The following is a 20,791-nucleotide window of genomic DNA, read 5'->3' as shown; positions in this document are numbered from 1 at the left end:
GAGGCTTTTGAACAATATGGAAAGTGTTAAGTAATGAAATTTAAAGCTGAATAGGATTGTAGCATAATAGGAATTTGGAATACATACATACTTACGAATTGTTCAGTACACCTGATAACAGGGAGGATATTTTGTGTTGCATCTAGAAGCAGGATTGAAAGCATACAGATGATAGGAGCTATTATTTGAAAGTCTAAGCTTTGGGGAGAAGACCGGGGGACACATGATGCTGTTGCCTTAAGAAATTTGTAACTTCTGATACCTAAATTTTCAACACTACTTCTCTCAGAAATTTTAGCTTTTCTAATTGTTGAAGATTTCATATTCCTTTCTTTCATTCAGGGAGCCTAGAAAGGTTGTCCTGCATCGAGGATCAACAGGTCTTGGTTTCAACATCGTTGGAGGAGAAGATGGAGAAGGAATTTTCATCTCTTTCATCTTGGCAGGCGGGCCAGCTGACCTGAGTGGAGAGCTTAGGAAAGGAGATCGTATAATTTCTGTAGGATTCCTTGCTGCTTTTATTTTAACAACAACAAATGCTTTTTCTCCTTGGATATTAATGCCAGTTAATATGGCTTATATGCAAAGGATATCATTAACTGAGCTAAATTTGAGACAATGGAACAGATGCCAATATACTTCCAAAGTGTCCTTGAGGACTTTAGTCTGCCCCAGTTTCTCATCTGTCACCTGATTCAAATAGCACTTTGCTATCCCAGAGATATATTTTTCAGTGAAGATACTAACTTACCTTAGTCTGGTAGCTGAGGGGGCTTGGGGGGTGGGGTGGGGGTGTCTAAACTGAAAGAATGCGGGCTTCAGAAATAAGCCTTCTAATGAGTTGGAGACGCTTGGCAGTAGTGTCTACAATTAGGTAGTTTGCTTCCTGGAGTAGCAGCTGAACTTCCCATTAGTCTTAAATAGATCCAGCTCATACCTGTCTGAGGTGTTATGACTGTATTAGTACTGTAGGTCACAAAGATTTTCTGTACTGAAGGTCATAAAGACTTTTTTTGTGTTTCTTTGTGAAATCACTTCATTTATGGAGAATCGTTTCCTTGGACAATTATATTGTCATTTGGTAGTTATTCAAGAGGAAAAAATAATTTTGGCTCTGCTGTTATTAAAATGCTGATATTAGAACAGGTCTTTATTTTAGTTTGAACTACGAAAAATGCTTTTGGTCTAAAATGTGACCCACACATTTCTGCTTCAGTTTTTTTCTGACACTGTTTTAAAATCTGCATTGAAAACAAGGCTAGACAATTTCATGGGGGGCATAGTCTGGCACTGGTTGTTAGATGCAATGATCTGTAGGCACTCATTGGCTGAGGAGGTCCTGAAGCCCTGTTGTGGAAAGGGGAGGTGAACCATCAGAGGAAGTAACATTCTCTGTGTCTTCTTAAAAAGGAAGAAAAAAGTGTTAAAGAAGAAGAAAACCGACCTAGTGAATACAAATTCATCAAGTGATATACTATGATAACTACAGTATTTCTTAACGGGGCGGTATATGTGAGAGAGGATTTATTGACTCTGGATTTCAGTAAGGACCAGTAATCTTTGTTTGTATTAACTAGCTTGTAGTGTTGGAAGCGGAAACAGGGAAACTCACATGGCATGGAAACTAGTTTGCATCCACTTAATTTTTTTTCACTAGTCTGTGTTCTGTGATAATAAACACAAACATTTATTTTGATAAAGAGCTTTTTTGTATTACTTGTAGGTAAATGGAGTAGATCTAAAAGCAGCAACCCATGAGCAGGCAGCAGCAGCCCTGAAGAATGCAGGACAAGCAGTAACTATCGTAGCTCAGTATCGTCCAGAAGGTAAGGATTGCCTTGTACATTCAGGTTCACTTCTACAATCTGAAACTCAGAGAAAGATAACCTACAACGTTCTTCCACCCCACCTAACCCCTCTTTTGAGGAGAGGAGAAAGAAATAATGCAATAGATGTTGACACATACCTGTTAGCATAATTGCATGTGACCATATAGGAACATGTGCAAGTGTTGGTGCCACGGCTTGAAATGTTTCTTGCTCTAATCATGTTCAATATTTTGATTTCTTCAGTAAATGTTAAAACTGTCATAAGATGAAAATTAAGCTTGTAAATCCAGAACTTAGTAGAAATGCCACATTATTACTTTTGTATTTCACAATGGTCTTCACCTTTAATATGGTGGATTTATCTTCCTTAGTGGTAGGAGGATAAAAGACTAATTTCTTCTCTGTTGTGTTGATTCAGATGACCTAAGGAGACCATCAGGTTTTCATTCCTCTCTTTCACACTGAGGTGGTGTTTCTGTGTATCGAGCAATTTTTTCTGGTCCGGATTAGACTGCAGCTGATGCTGATTAAACATCCTCATGTGTTCTGCAGAGGCCAAATAATACTGCCTTATCACAATACACATATTTGTCCTCTTGTATTTCTACAGCGCATTTCAAATGCCTTTGTCTATTTGAGACTTTAAAAATTCAGTAGTATAAAGTTTTATGCTTACCTTGAGTCTTTAAACCCATATACTACTGTTTATTTATAAGACATTTTTGATGTCTTGTTATGAACTGTGATGATCAACAGCTTTCTCCAATTTTGCTAAATTGAATGGCCCGTCACTAAATCTTCCTTGCAGTGGCTTGTCTGCTTAAACCTTTGCTTTAACAGTACTGACAAGGGGTAAGTGTAGATGTTTGTCAGGACTGGACATTGAGCAGGCCTGCTGCCTTCATCTGAAATTGTTAGTTAGCTGGTTGCAGCACACTTGTCTTCATTCTTTATTTCTTCTCTTCTGCCATCTTTCTCTTATTCTACCCTCCCCAAGTCTTTGAAACATTAGCTTTCACATTCCCCTCCCCTCCCCCTCCACTTACATCAATCTCATATCTCCACTGACCCAAGAACTCCGTCAGTAATAAGGTCAACTGATTTGTGTCTGATTCATGGTCAAATCCCTGCAGCCAGCCCATGTTGTCAATGCCTGTGTTGTCCTGAGAGGGAGCATTCTGGTCAGATGTTGAATCTGTAGATTGCTCCATTCCAGGATTCGTTTCCTAGGAGCACTCTGAGATTTTAATTCAGAAAGAGCAGCAAGGTCAACATTGGTTCTGCAATACTTGCTTTGGCTTTGTGTCATAATTGTCAAGTATTTCTGTTGATACACATTTGGCGTATCCTCTGCTTAGGTCTTCAGTGTTGTAACAGGTATGCCAAATGGTTGTATCTTCTTGCTCCTTGCATAGGGATCCCTCACTTTGGTGAGAAATAAAGCTTGTGCTTTTATTTGCCCTTGAGTTATGCTTTTGAGCATCTGGCCACCTTTTTGTTCAAAGAGGCATTCTTGGTCACTGCTACTTCTGCCAGGAAGATATGTTGAGATGTGGCTCAGAGTAGCAGAACAAATGTTTCTGTGGTAGAATATATCCCGGGACACAGTGCTGCTTTTTTTTTTTTTTCCTTGCCAAAAAACGTGTCCAGACTTCATGCAAAAGCAGCAGTTTTTCAGTCCTCTCTTTCTGGGATTCAGGCTTTAAAAAGAGAAGAATCCCTTCATACACTGAAAGCTGGAACTCTCATTTCCTTCTAGAATAAGAGAACTACGCATTCTGGATGATTGCTGCTCTTTCTGCATTGGAAATAGCAGCTTTCTTCATTAGCGCTTGTCCAAGTAGATAACTTATTTTCTTGAAACGTGTATGGAGGTGCTTGACTGACTGCTGGGATTTTGGGTCTTTGCACAGAGATTTGCCCAGATATGCCTCTTACAAATTTCTCAATGACTGTCACTTGTAGACTTCAAACCTAGAGCTGCACTGATTCCTTCATGATTACTGAAGCATTCAGAACAAGACTGCATGCAGTTGAGCTGTTTTGAGAGTGCGGTTCTCAAAGAACTGTAGGACCCATTTTAGAGGATGCACTTGGGAGACATCACTTGAATTATCTTAGAGTTTGGCAGACATCCAATGTGTTATTCAAAGAAAGTTTTTGGGTTTGGGGTTTTTTTTTTAGATGTTTCATCTGCATGGCCAGCTTTCTTTCTGAAATAGTGCTTAAAATCTCCATTTGGAATGAAGATGTTGGAAGCATGTTGGGGCTTACTCTACCCTGTTGAAGTATGCCATGGAAATTGAGATCCAGCCTAGTTTGGAGGCTAAGTATGAATTGGCACATGGCTAACCTGCCTCAGAGAGCTAGATTACTAGTGTCTGACTTTGTTTGACATCTCTGCTTGCCCTTTTCTCACTCCACTTAAAAAGAGGTTGAGTGGGACTCCAGCTGTCAGCTTCTTTCAGATCTGGTGTGGGACGTAAGTTAGATCACATACTCACTGTTTGTATCTTAGAGATTAGTGAAGCGAATATTTCCTTAAAGATTACTGTTTGTTTATTATCATAGGAAAGCAGTCTGAGATTTGACTCTCCAAATAGAAAATGTCATCCATGTGCTTGAGTTTACTTGATAGAAGTGCACATGTTCTTTGATCATCTTCAGACTTCCTGAATTATAACTGCGGATAGTCTTCTTTTCTGCTCACTTGATTCATTTAAGTTGGGAAATTATAAATACATATAGATATGTCTGTATGTAGTTATATCTACTTTTTGTTTATGCCATTCAGAAAAAGGTTAAAAATTATTAAAATGAAGAGTTCATAAAATTATTGTTCATCATTGGTGTTTCTTGAATGTCTTTGTAAAGATGAAGAGCATCAGTTATAACTGCTTGTATTGCATATGTATTTTATTTATGTCTATAAATCCAGCAGGATTTTGTAAAAGATGCTGACAGCTAGGACAGATCAAGGAGATTCTAGACATCCATCAGGGCTCATTATAACTGGGTAAATAGATTCAGTATGATGGGAGCATTTGGAAGACACTTGGGACCAGCTCACTTCACTCCCTGTAATTGTATATGACAGTTTGTATGTTCATAGATGTGATGGGGAATGCTAATTTATGATTTTACATCCTGCCACATTAGCTCTGTCAGAAATTCATTTGTCTTTCTCCTCAGATTTCTGGGAAAAGAGGATTTTTGCAGGCAGAAACAGAAAAGCCTGAGTAGGCTGTAGAAAAAATTAATATTTGGAAAACTTCTGTAATGGAAAGGGATGAATTTTCTGTATCTGTCACTTCAAATACAGTTAGACAACATGGTTTATGAAACACTAGTTACTGAACTCGGGGTAGGCTAATATGGCTGAATGATACAACTTTTATTATATCCAGGCTCAAATTACATAACTGCTGACTTTTTTCTTCTTAAATCTGCAAAATGTTCCTTGGTTATAAAATCGGGTGAAAACAGATGTAATTTGATTCCTAAAAATATCATTCTGGACATTCATTTAGCTTCCAGCAGTGTTCAGTAAATTTGAGAGATGCCTTACTGAATCACATTTCAGCAACTTACCCGCACTCCTTGGGACAGCTAAAAGGCAAATAGGGAATATGAAGGTATTCTCCTGTTTACAAATTTACAAAGGTGACTCGTGCATTAGCCACCACTTTAGTAATACCACAGCTGTTGTCAGTTGACTTCTGCTTTCTCCTGATAGAGGAGTCAGTTGTAGTCAGTTGACTTCTGCTTACTCCTTGCTTTATCTTACAACTTATGCAGGAGCTATTGTTGTAAACTGTTGAGTCACCTATTGGGTTGTGGTTGTACATAGTTTTGTGGCACGTACACAGCCAAGTGTGTGTACACAAAATCTCCCTAGTTGCAGAGGTCACTGGATTTGAACCTGCTGGGGCTGGATGCTGCAGAGGAGGGGTCCAGGGCAGGAGAAGAGCAGAAGTCTGGGAAATGGGAATTATCCTGTAGAAGTGTGGTGGGGTAGTCAGGATGTTGTTCTTGTTTTCCTGTTCATTTGAAAGCTTTTCCTTATTTCTCTGCTTGTACTACAAATTTGTATCTCCTTTCAAGACATCATTCATGAATAAAAAGGGATTTTGCTTTAGTGTAAGTTCCACTGGAAAGAAAGTACCGTGACCTGCAGCACTTTCAAAGAAAGTGATGTTGCTCCAGTACACAGAAGTGTTTTGATGAGCCATTTTTCATTTGTAGAGGTTTCTGAGCCGTCTCGTTTTCCTGTTGCTTCCTGGCTCTGCAGAGACCCCTCAGTGCCACATTGCCATCTCCCTTGTTTGGGTTTTTTACAGATGTAGGATGGCAAGGAAAAATTGTGATATTAGTGCGGAAGAATGAGAGGAAGCTCTAGGCAGTTTGGATATATGTCTTATCTCCTGGGAATGGGGATTCAGAGATGGTCAAAATTATGATCGTGCTATGTAGCAGGAATATAGGAACATGGGAGTCTCAGTTCTTGAAGAGAGTGTAGTGAGGAGAGGAGCAGCAACGGGGAAGTATAGGACTGTCCAGAGGTGTACAGCCTTTAGAGGGCTCTCCTCTCATTTCTCATTGACACTTCCACTGTTATGTCCATTCACATTAAAAGGTCATCTGAAACGTTCTTAATGTGTTTTGAGGATGACATAATAATAGTGTTACCTCAAAATTCTAAATTTCTGGAAGGTTAGATTTTGCCATTCTGAAAAGGTATGAGGTTCCAGAAGGCTACCATAAATGTATTGTAGTTTAAGTGCATTTAAGTGTTTAAGAAAAATAGCCAAAGAAAGCCATTAAAAATATGAAAATATATTTGGTTGAAATTAAATGGAAAAAATTTTGTAGATTAAACATTTCTTTTTCATAGTTATATTCTACTAGATCAGAACTAGGCAATTAATTGTATGTACAATGTTAACTGCAATTACATGCACATTAACTGTGAAGCCTGCTCTTGGAGGGCCTTGAAAAAGAAAGCAGACAAAGTGTATTGGCATCAACATTCACACTGGTCACCGGGTGCTTCCCCCAAAACAGAGGCAAAATTCAGATAAGCCTGTCATGACTGGAAAGGGTAGCAGCACTTTCTGTTTCCCAAGGATCCACCTGACATACAAAAAATAATTTTGTAATTTTAACTAGTACAGCAGTCTTATGTGAGTTATCAGCTGCCTGTTATTTAGAATTCAGAATCTACATTGGTCTCTCTTTGTAATTCAGCTGATCAAGTCTATAAATCCACTTTTCTGAAAGAGTAGGAAGATGGTTAATTGATAGATTAGGTCCATGTTCTTAGGTGATTGGGTGGGTCAGTGTAAGATTAAGAGAAGGTGGAGCCAAAACTGCAAGAGAAGTCTTTAAGGTATTTTTTGTAAAATCTCTGCTTCTGAACTTACATAGTTCATAGAGGCAGTCAACACACATTTTTCTGTCAGCTTTATTGAAGGAAATAAGTGATTCTTCGTTGCAAAATGTATTTAAGATTCATAGTTCAATCGAAACACCTCATATTTTGTTAGCCAGATTTTTCGGTGGATTTTCACATACTTTTTCGTTTTGAAGGAATGTATTCATCTACTGAAAATGAGGTCCAAGTATGACAACTTTGTATTTCTCATTCTGTCTTGTCTTTAGAACAAATGAGTGAAAAGGAAAACCAAAAAAAGCTTTGTTTGAGCTTACCTTTGAATGGCTAGTGTTTGGCCAAGTTTTCTGTTTGGGTCATCTGTGCACTGTTTTCTGGTGGGATTTAAAACCGAATAACTACGCTCTGGGAGATGGTAGCACTTTCATGTGTGTAAAGTAAGATTATTTTCAGAGCATTTGTCTTTAAATATATTGTAAATCTTCTGTTTGTAAAAGTCCAGCTGGAATAGCACAAAGCAAATAATGCTTTTGCAAAACTTAGTTCTCAGTATTTGTTTTGTATTGAGGATGAGCTTCCCTTGCTTCCTAGCCAAGAATGTGGATTTTCTTAACCAAAGGTGGTTTAAAATTACATCCCAATTTCATAAAATGAAAAATTCTTTAAAAAATATGTTTTTAGAAGAAAGTTCATCCTGTTTTGGGGTACGTGGTCTCTAGCCTTCCAGACTTTTGTTCCTGCTTGTTTTGTACCTGGTTCTACTCATTTGCAAGTAATCCAGATTAGTCAATTAAAGTACCTTTAAAATCAGGCCCATTAAGATTAGAAGAAGGGTTCTGCTATATATAGTCCTGATAGACCCTATAAGGCAGCTTACACATGTTTTAATCCTTTAAAACCTCAGTTCTGCTCTTTAAGAAATAAAATTGTTCGTCTGTCTTCAAAAACAGTTCAGCCTGAAAACAATTTGTGAATGTGTGGTAAACCTGCAATGGGGTATTCACTTCAGCAGCGACTGGGCCTAGTCCCTTTCTGAGTTTTGCAGGCTCTGCGGGAGATGTTCTTAACTAAATACTAAAGCAATTTTTCTAATCTGTTTTGAAATTCCATGGCCTAGTCTTTCAACTGACTAATGAGGTTACAAGCTCATTACACATTAGAGTGCATGAAAGCCACCAGTAGCATGTGGAATGCATTGTGGTCTCTCTCAGGTCATGTTAATATAAAATAACAAACATTGAAGCAAAGTAATACCTCCTCCAAGATGATTTATGATGGTTTTATGGCGGTCCATACATTTTAATGGGTAACCTCTTTGCTATGTTTTTGAAACATACTATACTCCACAACCTCCTCCACCAACTGATATTTGTACTACAGTCTGTAACAAGAAAAGATGTGCAAAACATGAACGGTACCTATGAATTTATCAAACACCAGTGTAGTTAATCAAGGGATGGCAGTAGTATACAACTAGAACTCATAAATACAACTTCAGTCAGTGACAGCCCTGTCTCACAAGCTTAGAACTGAAAACAAATGGAGGGTCAATACAAGATCAGTGTGATGGTGGCTGTTGTAACTTACTACCAGGCTCCATTTCTCAGTTTTTTCGGAGGCACCATGGAAAGGAAAAATGAGTATTCTGAGAGTGGAGAAAAGAATATAAATAAGTGGTTACATAAAATTGTCAGCACAAGAGCACCGCTCTGACAGATCCAGTGGGTCCTGCTAAAGGAGGGCTTTCCACGGGCAGATGGGGCGAGGGAAGCAAGGGGCATACTTTTTTATTTAAAAAGAACTTTTTCAGTTCTTCGTGGGTTCAGTATGTGTAAGAATCTCTGCTTCTCAGTGCTGTGCTGCCATCTGTTCCCTGTACCCACATCCATGCTTCCATGAGTTGCTTTTCCTTCTGTGCTGTTTGGTGAATCTTCCAGCACTTGTCATAGTCTTTATTTCTTTTGCCCTGCTTGCTAGAACATGTGTTCCAGACCAAATGAATTCTCACTGCGGCCTCTTTTTTCTCTTCCCCTGCCTGTATAGACTATTCACCATGTATCTGTGTGTGTCACTGTCTTCGTGTTGCCAACTAGATAGGCAGTCCAGGAGAGTTTCACTGCTCACACTCTGTCTCTGAAGGTTTGATTTCTGTTAAAATAAACATTGATGTTGAAAACATTTTTGTAGGTAGAATCACTTTAGGAGCTAGGAGCAGAAGAATCTTACAGGATTTCCGAATCTTCCCCCCTGCCCCCCGCCTTTTGTTCTTTGCTGTACAATACATGCAGACATGAAATAGAGCAGATCTGTTCTAGTTTTGCACCATCTGCTTATCCAGTATAATTTTAAAGTTTAAACTTGAACCCAGATGTATCCATCCAATGTTCCTAATAACTGATTATGTGTAAGCCAGAGTAGGCTTTGGGGTTTTTTTTCTTTTTTTTTTTTTGGTGATGGTGGGGTACTATTGAATAAATGCCATGAGTTGAAGCAGCAGATGCTTGTGCTTCCTCAAGCTGTGTTATGATAGCAGGTACTACTCCCTTCCTGCGGCTAAACTTCTTGGAAACTTTGAGAAAATTCTAGCCAAGAAGAAATACCATTATTCTTATATTCTTATTGTGTTGCATTTCATGTTAGTCTTGCTGCATCTTAACTTTTATTTGACGTCTAGCATCAGCAGCTTTCCTGAAATTTAGGACATAAGAAGAGATCCTGAGTTAAGTCCCATTCACTGCTGTTGCATATACATCAGTTTTCAGACCCTGATCGAATTCTTACCTGAAAGGATTGGGGGTTTGGATTGTGGGGTTTTGTTTTGTTTTTTTAATTTAATTTGGGGGGAGGAGGAGAGGGAGTTTCTTGTGCCACCATGTTCTAATTAAAATGCTATTTCAGAATCTCAGTGTTTCGATGGCTGTGGAAATTGGAAGCATATTTGTAGATGGAGTTCCTATGACCAGCCTACTCCCTTTGGGTTAAAGTCCATTTTGCTTTTGCATTTAAGTAGCTTACGTCCTTTCTGTTTAGGTACCCCAATCGCGGTTGACCAGAGATCAGTCATATTCCTTCTCAGCCAAGCTCTTAATTTCCTCTGGAAAAGGACACTCTGCTTTCTTGGTTATCTTGTTCATTGTGCCTGTTCAGCACCAAATTGCTGAAATGTTGAAGCAGCAAAATAAAACTTACAAAGTTTTATATTTATGTGTGCATTGTATGGCTTTGTCACACTTAGCTATATGGAAGTTCATTTTGTTGTTCACTGTGATTTAGGGGAAAAAGTATGATCAATTTTGTCGTACGTTATGTATGTAAGATTATGCATACCCCATAAGAAAGAATGGAATTTTAAAGAAAACAGTACTCTAGCATTTGGGAGAATTCAGTGATGATAAGCTGAGTAAAATAGGTACTTTAAACATACAGTGAAATTCTGTAAACATTGAAAATACTGGAGGATGGGAGAATACTTGAAAGAAAGGTGTCACTCAGTCCTTGCCCTAGTTCTCATCCCTAAATACTTGCTTGCTTAGCAGTGTAAGAGATGGGCGCTAAGCTAAGGTCGTGCTTTTGGTTTGTCCAGTACTTCTGCATTTATGTTATTTTATCGAAGGGGTTTCTTACAAAGTCATCTATGTCTGCTACACCTATTATATGAAGTTTTTCATTAGTGTAAATTTGATGCTACTTCTCTGTAATTTATTTGCCCCCCCCCTTTTTCTTTTTGCGCTGAGTAAGTAGTGAGGTATTACTGCCGTGATGGATTAAAAAACATAGAGGTGTGTACGTAGTTTTCTGATGCTTCTGTAATGAAATAAAGTTGCATTTCATATGGATCGCATTTGATACACACCCATCTCAGATATGAGTCTCCAGTCTTGCTACCAGCTGTTGGCTATTGGTGTTCCTCTCTTGTAGAGCACGTGAGATGGAGCGACTGTGGACAGTCTTCTGACCACTGTCCTGCAACTAGTCTTCTACACTCATAAACTACCACACGGCATCAGTGCTCTTCAGTTTAATAAGAGATTGAAGGTGCTAAAGACAGTTGATACCCAGCTCTACATAATCATCGAGACAGAAATATAACCACTCCTAGACAGATTAGCAGAGCTCACGCTTTTCTTTATAATGCTGAAGTTGAACCAAGCCTAAGTAGTCAACAGGGGATGGGTGCTGATGCTGTCAAGAGTCCTGCTGTTGTCTTATTTTCTGTCTCCAGCATTAGTTTCAGTACCACTGTATCTAATACCAAGCTTTCTTTTTTTAAAAATCCTGTCTACTTTTCAGCTCTTAACCCAATGATTTGGAGATTTCTATCCACCTTGTTCCTCCCAAAACCTTCTGTCAGAGGAGTAAAGCTCAAATTTTTAGCTTGCTCTATGTGCAAGGAGCTCACCAGATTCCATCTGCGCAGACTGTTTAAACTTTTCCTAAATATGACATCTCTTGGCACCCGTTCTTTTTGAACATGGAGCCTTCTCAGCCTCAGCCCATTAGTTTCTTTTTTTTTTGTTGGTATGGCAGGAGCCTCTATGTAGAAATTATTCTCCTTCTTACTCTTACAGATGTCCCCGTCACTCATTCAGCACTTACTTCCCAGGAGTTCTGATGAGAAAAATTAAATTACTCCAGAAAACTGCAAGACCAGCAACACGAAGATGATGTATAGAATAAAGTAGAGTTAAGTGATAGTAAGAAATAACCTCTGCTGTTAACTCTCTTATATGCTACATGCTACATAGGAGGAAATCTAATTCTTCCAACAGATGACACATGATACTTTCTTAACAGAAATTTGTTGTCTTTTCCAGTAGCTATTGCAAAGAACTGCAGATAATTTTCAGTACTGCACAGACTGTAGCACCAGAAAATGCTTGGGTTATCTGGTCTTTTCCATGTTTACTATCCTTTCACGCAGGGGCATAAAAAAATCTCTTATGTCAGAAATCTCAACTACCATTCTTGTAGCATGTTTGAATTTTAGAGCTTTCATCTTCCAAAACACCCAAGAAGCAGGTGAGAGGCTTAAAAGATCATTTCTCAGGTATAAATAAGTAAAGTGAGGTGACTTACCCAAGGCCATGCAGTGCAGCAGTAGCACAGGAGGAGTAGGCTTTTCTCTCTCTGCGTCCTTCCCCTAAGGACTATTGCTTTCTAAAAATTGTCATTTGCTCACGTTCCTCTTAGGTTACCATCCTGTCATCTTAAATTCTTTTGCTATTAGTGATAGCATTGGTAGTGGTGGAAATAATGGGTTTTTTATCTTGTCAAACAACCTCATGAGTCTGATTTAGTGATGGTAAATTATCTGATCTGGACTTTATTTGTAAAAAGGCACTTGGTGCTGTTTTAAAAAACAAGATACTATCTTAAAAACTACTAGCTTTTGGTTTTAGAGGACAAAAGTCAGGGTTATTTAAGAGACTGTTTGTATTGTCATAATCTGGATAGGGTTAATTATAGTTGCTATTGCTAGAGCATCAGATTCATAGTTACCTTGATGAATGAAGTGATATACCAGAAGCTGGTTCACAGAACATTCTTCTGTATATTTTTTTCTTCTGCTCTGGTTACTCTGTAAGCCTTGGTGCTTGCTGTCTGTGGAGTGTATGGGGAGAAAGTGCTACAGAATGTGATATGATAGATCATTTGTGGTATTTTGATGACTGTTGAAGGAACCTTAGTTTAAAGATTTCCTGAAAGTTTTTGCATTTTGGAGTCCCCTGTATCAATCTTGCATTTCCTGCGTGAGTTTGCTGTCAGGGGATGAGGGTGCAGCTAGGAAGAGCAGCACGTTACCCAGTTCAGCAGCTGCTTGCTGCGCACACCCTGGCTCTCCCAGGGTTGACTTGTTGTAATCTGGCATCACGTGGTCTCTGGCAGTGGTGGCTGCAGAACATTTCCTTTAACTAGAAAGGTTTTACAAGTGGATCTGTTGATCCTGAAGTCCAAACTATTCAACTGGAGGAAAAACTTACTTCATTTGAGTTCATATTTTGTGTTGACAGCATGTAAGTACCTCGCTTCAGGAAATGTTTGTCCTGAAGAAGCTATTACTATTTTACTGTCTGCCTTTGTAGCTAAAATCAAATGCTTTTAGCTTAGTTTTATTAGTACACAGTGCTGCTTAAGAACACAATCCGTTTTTCCAGGATTAACATTGTACATAATTCTGTAGAGGGAGTTTAAATCTCTAATGCGGTTCACAAGTGGATTGAGATTCATGCCAGAATTCTGGATTTTTTTTTTTGCTTTCCTGACCTCCCATGGGAACATTGTCTTATTCAGAAAATGTTTTGCATATATCTCACTGTGCAGAGCTAGATTCTTTATCTAATTCAAGTCCAGTAATTTTAAAGTATCTCTTCAATATTGCTTTTTCAGACACTTTTCATTCCTATTTCTTAACATTTAAAATGTGAAATATATAGTTCTTGATTATAAACATATGTATTTCAGATGTATGTTCAGAAGTTTTCTTTTTGTCATGGATTGAAACTTACTTGTATCAGTCTTTTTATTACCATAAACAGTAAAAATGCTTGTTTTAATTAAGAAAAATAGTTACTGTGAACCATATTATAGATTAAAAATTATAGATTAAAATAATGAAATTTTAAAGTGTAATGGATATTTGCTTCTGTTTATTTGCTTTGCCTAATCACAATTATTTCAAATATTATATTGGTTAATATTGATAAGTGTAAAACTTCGCATAGCTTTTAAGTACAAAAGATAGTGCTTAAAAAAATGTTGGGGTTTAAGAGATTTTTTCCTTGCACTAAAAAAACTGTAACAAATGCTTATTCTGAGATTTTCAGCATTCTTGTGAGTGATCTAATTGGTGAAGTTCAGATGAAATTAATTGCAGTGCCTCCCTTTGTTTCAGAATACAGTCGTTTTGAAGCTAAAATACATGATTTGCGGGAACAGATGATGAACAGTAGCATTAGTTCAGGATCAGGATCTTTGCGAACCAGCCAGAAGAGATCCCTATATGTCAGGTAACCTTCTTTTTCACGGTATTGCTAGTGTGTTTTTCTGCTTTTCTGTAGACTTTGTATTTCTGTATTTGCATTTTTATGCAATTATTTACTAATTGATCTTAGAAATTGATATTTATATGCCAAATATATTAAAAATAAAGCTTAATTTAGGTCAATTAATGTAATACAGCTGAAAAAGACATACTAACCCTGAGAACCCTGTATGAACTTTGAAGAGTAGTGCTATTACTTGCTTTTTGTCCTGCCTCTCAGGGAAATGACAGTCCTTCAGCAAAAACATATATTTATTCTTTAAGTCAGTGTATGTGAAATCTTAACAACTTGCTTAATTCGGTTTTGTGGGTTTTGTGACAGTAGTCTTCATATTCTCCCTTGTTCAGGTCTTGAGTTCAAATTTATAGTCTCCCTTTACTTAAGCTTTGACAGATCTCCATCTTATTTCCTTCAACTTACTTTAGTTGTATTCTCAGCTTCAATTAAGAAATCTTATTTCTATATCCAATAGCATTTTGTTATTGAATATTTTCCATGGTAACCAAGAGAGCAAATGCATCAAATCAAATGAACGGAATACTCTTCATTAGTTTATTCATATAGGATTAAACATAAAGGAGGCTAAAAGGAAGTAGAAATGTAGAAGTGCGTGAAGCAGCTTCGAAAATTGGTGGTTTCACCGGGAAATTGTGGCAAGGTGCAGCTCATTAATATGCCTGCTAACTCATATATCAGTTATCATATACTGATAAAGCATAACATTTCAAGTATAGGATGTGGGTAAAAGGATGGCATTTTTAAAAATCAATTGATTTTTGAGTTCCCCAAATCAGCTAATCTCTGGATTGAATAAGGGCCAGCAGTAGCCTCTTGGCAGGGGCCAGAACATTTTAGTAGAGCAGGTAAGACTTCAGTAGTGCTGGTGCTTGGTTTAAACTTGGTCTAAAATGTTGTAGGACCTCACTGGCTTACCTGCCGATCGTGTTTCATTCACGGTGCTGTATCTGTTGAGCTGTGGGAAAAGAAGCAAGTCTTACACAAGGCACTTATCTGAGTAATTGCATCTATGCTCGGAAAAGTTTCAGTCCTTTGCAACCTATTTCTGAAGGCTTTGAAACAAATGCAGTAATAAAGTACTCATACAAGGCTTCTGTTTAGATTGGCTATAACATGTAGACCTTAAGTTTTGACCTGTTATTTTAGTTGCTTTATCTGGATTCTGGTTTTGCAGAGCTGATCTTATTTTTTTTTTTTGTACATTGTCTGTCTTAATTGGGGGTCAAAATTAAAATCTCTAAGGATTAATACGGTAAATACTAAGAATAAGTGCTTGATATCAGTTATCCATGTCTTAGAATTTCCACAGGTGTAGCTATCAATATTGTGGTAAGAATCCTCTCCCTTTCTGCAATCCCAAGATCTATCGCTTTAGCCCTCATCATATGAGAGCTTGTTCAGCCTGAAGAAGAGAAGGCTGAGAGGGGACCTTATACATACTTACAAATATCTCAAGGGTGGGTGTCAGGAGGATGGGGCCAAGCTCATTTCAGTGGTGCCCAGCGACAGGACAAGGGGCAATGGGCACAAACTGAAGCACAGGAAGTTCCGTCTGAACATGAGGAAGAACTTCTTCCCTCTGAGGGTGACGGAGCCCTGGAACAGGCTGACCAGGGAGGTTGTGGAGTCTCCTTCTCTGGAGATATTCAAGACCTGCCTGGACAAGGTCCTGTGCAGCCTGCTGTAGGTGACCCTGCTTCAGCAGGAGGGTTGGACTAGATGATCCACAGAGGTCCCTTCCAACCCCTACCATTCTGCGATTCTGTGATATAACCAAGTCTAAACAATTCTAAATGCTTTTATTTTGCTCGGTTAGCTATAGCATGATTAGGTTCTAAACTGCTTATGCTCATGTTCACACATTAGTCTGGTATTTTAAGCCACTGACAAGCATTTTGTGTTTATGTAGCTTTTATTCCACCAATGGACATTATCTGTAAATGGTGGAGGTTGAGCTTTTGACTTTGCCAGCTGCTGCAGAAAATGCAGCCTTCTCCACATTGTTGGCAGAAGCCTCGTGGAGACTGGTGATTGCCTTTGCAAGTCTCAAAAACCTGTCTTGGAATCAGCTTTGTAACAAAAATTTAAAATGCAAAAATTCCTCCGAAGAAGCACTTTTCCACCCACATCTCTTCACAGAGGGTGCTGCTAGGGCTTTTGAGATCTGCTCTTGTCATCACACCAAAAGATGCCAAAGACTGGTAGGCAACTTGGTATACGCAGGATGGGTTCACATCTGTTCTGTCTCTTTTCTGATGTAATTTTGACCTCACTGAAGTAAGTTTTATGAATCTTTTCACATATTGCTAGGTACTGACAGACCATCTTAGTTATCCAGCTTATTCCTTATTATAAGTGACTCTGGTATGATCTTTCTGTACTTTTAATTCTGCCAATTCAAAGCCAATTTTAGTAACTGAAGCTATCTTTTTTCTGTAATACTTGGTTTTGGATATGCCTTACAGGATTCCGGTTATATAACCTAATGCTGAATCAAATGATAAATCCAACAGTAAAATGTTTATAAGCATTCAGCCACAATTGTAGAAAACCTATAAAATAAAAATACGCTAAAAATAATCTCTGGTGATTTCTCAAAATTATGGTAACATAATAGCAAATAAAATCAGATACATCATTGTGTCCACGTAACTGAAACTTGGTATCTTTGTGAATAGTCTGCCTGTAAACAGCATTTTGGGGGTGTTACGTAATATTAAGGAAAAGACAGTTCTGTTTGCCTGAAAATACAATTTGAAGTAAAATGGCAGCTTTTTCTTCTTAATTGTGTATGTATCAATATATGATGAATAGCAATATAACAAACAGTCCTTGGAGGGCAATCGAAATACAGCAATTCAGCAGCAGCTAACTCTTCGTTCGCACATCTAGTTCTCTCTCTGTGTCGTGTGTGTGTCCCCCCCCAACTAATGAAGATGTACTGATTCAGTGGCCTTCTCTTATTTTTGCTTTATATTCCCTTCGATCTTTATTCTCAGAGGAGAGAGATTCTCTCATACAATGTTTCTGGTATTGCATCTGAACTGCATCTATATGCTCTCCTCCTTCATCTGCAGATTCAAAAACACATCTGAAAAAGTGAGATTCTATGGTATGAAGTTTCTATGATAATATGTTGACAGGGAGTAAATTTGTTCCATATTTTATCTCATCGTGTATGCCAAATCTCAGTCTGTGCAATGTGTGTAGAATTCAAAACCAAAAATTACAGTTACCTCTCTGCATTTTTCTGACCAGCATGATACATTACAAATTCAAGCAATGGTGCTGATTTCTGTTTGGATTAGAGCAGAAAATGGTTACATCTTCAAGTGGAAGAAACTTTACAGTTTTGAAATCATTGGGAAATTTTAACTAAATGCATTGAAAAATAGAATCTGGCATTAGCACCAAGCCTGAAAAGTTTACTGGCCTGCAGGAGGAGCTTACCTGGGCATCCCTGTGTAATTCTGATAATTTGAACAACTGGTTTCAAACAGCTTTCCCAAAAACTCAAGGAGAAAAAGAGAACCTCCTTTGCAAGCTGGCCTTCATTCATTCTGAAGGGGCAAGATTAGTTCGTGATTCATGAAATAAGGCATGGAGTTGCTTTTGCTGCAGGAATTCCTGATGACTTTGTTCAGCAAGAATACCCCAACGGAAGAAATGCTTCAGTAAAACTTGATCAACAGCCTGCGATATTGAAAGTCATGAGTGTGGCCAGATAAAAACACATTCTGGAAAATTTGGCGCTGCTCACACAGCCATTACATTTTTGGCTTTGAAGCATAAACACTGATGAAACGTGCATGTTAACTTCAGTTTCTGTAGACCAGTGAGTGAAGGAACCAAGTGAACTTTTTTAGTGCTGTTCAGTTGCTGAATGCTACAAGGTGAAATAAAAGGGAGGACTTGATACTTTCTCTGTAAAATAATTTTTATGTCATTTAAATTTAAATGGAACTTTAAATATCATGGGACTACATTCAAAGCAGTAGTTAATCAGGAATATCGAGTTTCTTTTAAAGTAAGTTAGTGTTTATAACTTACACTAAATAAATGAATACATGGCATTGTTAATCTGTGTATTAAAAGTCTCCATACAGGCAGTTAATAAAAGAGGGTTTTTTTGTATACCAATCTGTAGATAAATATGTCATCTTGGCTGTGAAATGAATTCTCATTTGATGACTTGCCAGGCATACAGGAAAAGCCATGTTAATCTGTTGGAATCAAAAGAGATTTTTGTTAATTCTGTTTGCTTTTTGGCTCATTTATTCAATCATTACGAGTTCCTGGTGTTCTTATAAATTTCAGCTGCGTAGTTTTGTCCCTACTATGTGACACCCGAATTCATCTTATTGTAAAACTGTTTTCACCAGCTTTTATTTTTTTCCCTAATGAAATTATTTTTCTGGAAGTGACTTCACCAAAGGAAAACTATTTGATGAAACTGCCTTTCATTGTGCAAAAACTATTCAGTGTAACCATTTATCTAGCTTGAAGAGTACATGTTGATAATATCTGGTTTTATCTGTTTGTGCTTACATTTCACTGTTGTTTTTTTTCTCATGCAGTCAATACGTATTAATGCTGTTAGGCCCAGCTCACTGCTCATATAAGTTTATATTCAAACTAAAACTGTAGATGAAGTTTTAAAAAAGTAGCGCTAGTGGAAATCGTTACTTGAATGCTAACAATAATTCTCAGGAAATAAATTTCGTGATGCATTTAATTAATTCAGTGAAAACGTAAGCTACTTGAGTCTGCTTTACAAGTACATAATGGATTTTGTGCAATATATTTTGAGATACAGAATATTTGTCCACAGTGCTTCTTGAACCAACATGTGCAGGATAAATCTGGAAGAACAACTGCTAGGTGTATAATTTTCCTACTTGCAGTATTTGGACAATTTCAAAGAAAATAAGAATTCTGTTTTTTTTTTTTAAATAATCTGGATATTTCAGCTATCATAAATATTGATTATCTTGTTTGCAGAAGCAAAATTGAACAAACATTGTATTTGCTCTGAATAGAGATAAAACTAGAAGTTTTACACTCAAAGCGATGTTATGGAAGTAAACTGAAAGATATTGTAGTGGAGGTTGCGCTATTGAAGGAAGGTGGTATTTCAACCTCCAAGTGAATACATGAAATACCTCCAAAGTATTCCTCCTTTCCAAATTGAAAGCCTGAAGTTTATTATAGATCTTACAAATTAAAAATATTGCACATTTAAATATAGGGCTTTGTGTATCATGAGAGTAAATATTTTGAAGCCATTTAAAAATGTCTGTCTTGTTCTAGACTTTTTAGAAAATATTTATTAAAACCTTTATCTTGTTATGAATAGTTTTTGATACTTTTTATGGCCCCAAAAAGGCATGGTGTCTCTAGCAACTCTGATTTTGCAGTAGACCTCGTGTTAAAGGTGAATTGATGTGAGAGAAAATGTTGACTTTTTTCCCTGTAAGTAATTTGACATTGGTTATGAGCAAATACAGTTCAAACCCAAAGAAATACACTCTGCGCTTTGAAAGGCAAAATTCACAAAGCTAAAATACATTTTGGAGCAAACAGTTATGACTTACAGGTCTTAGACGGCTTAAAAAACTCTGAGATGTCAAAAATCAAGCAGAAAAAGGTACACCAGACTAGTGTTTGGGAAGCAGAAGCTAACTGAATTTGGAGAAGGAGAAGGACACTATTTTAAATCGTCATATTGTAATCTGTCATTGCTACTTTCCTAAGGCTGAGATGGATTTGGTATCGAGTCTCTGAATCGAGACAGGGTATCGTTTAGAAAGTGCATCACTGACAAACTTACGATCTTGCAGATGGAGTAAAGCTGAGGATTTTTTGGCCCGTGTCACTCAGGCACTTGTCACTTTACAGAGGTGAGGTTCATACACCCTTTTCAAACGTGAAATAAGGCGTAATCTTAGGAGTATCTCTTACAGTTTGATAAGAGGCTCCTGTCATCGTTCCTTTTCACATCTTCACTAAACCCTCGATTGTGCTGGGAGAAACATACTGCAAGTCTTTTCAGTCCCTCAGGGAATCAATCCAGAAATAAAATGACCCAACAGGGAGAAAAGAAATTAGTTTTAACCCAGATCAGTTCCATAGTGTGGTGCACCATGAACCTTTCCAGACAGCTGTGCTTTCGTAAGTAAGAAGGGGAAAGGAATCAGTACAAAGCAGGCATGAATGTGGGTACGGACAGCAGTGGACTTGCATAAACCAGCCTTGCTGGCAAAGGGAATGGTAATAACGCTGTGGCCACACGGCTGGTGTTAGGTATTGCTAGTGCCTGTTACTTGAAAACAGGCTTACCTCACAAAAAACGATGAGATTCTCTGGAAATGATTGGGCATTTTCCAAAATAATGCATGTAGACTTCTTTGCCTTCGGGTGCTGCAGTAGCAAAGTTGTGTTCAGATCATATTTCCAAGCTCCTTTTTTTTTCCTGCCACCCTGTGAGCAGGGTATCATAGAATCACAGA

At 37.8% G+C, this 20,791-nt stretch overlaps 1 protein-coding gene across 18 annotated transcripts in view; it reads left to right on the top strand.

Annotated features, from left to right (window-relative positions):
- The window catches only part of DLG1 (discs large MAGUK scaffold protein 1), a 182,821-nt gene that overhangs the window by 134,972 nt on the left and 27,058 nt on the right, over positions 1-20,791 (top strand). For all 18 annotated transcript variants that reach the window (XM_075418031.1, XM_075418030.1, XM_075418029.1 and 15 more), the window contains 3 exons: positions 343-499; positions 1,724-1,826; positions 14,114-14,228. In XM_075418031.1, the coding sequence (XP_075274146.1) occupies positions 343-499; positions 1,724-1,826; positions 14,114-14,228 (375 nt within the window). The remainder of the gene's footprint in view (positions 1-342; positions 500-1,723; positions 1,827-14,113; positions 14,229-20,791) is intronic.

This window comes from Opisthocomus hoazin, chromosome 4 (assembly GCF_030867145.1).
Source record: "Opisthocomus hoazin isolate bOpiHoa1 chromosome 4, bOpiHoa1.hap1, whole genome shotgun sequence".
Classification (NCBI taxonomy): Eukaryota; Metazoa; Chordata; class Aves; order Opisthocomiformes; family Opisthocomidae; genus Opisthocomus; species Opisthocomus hoazin.
The sequence above is the reverse complement of the archived record's forward strand: the minus strand, read 5'-3'. Positions and strand labels throughout refer to the sequence as shown.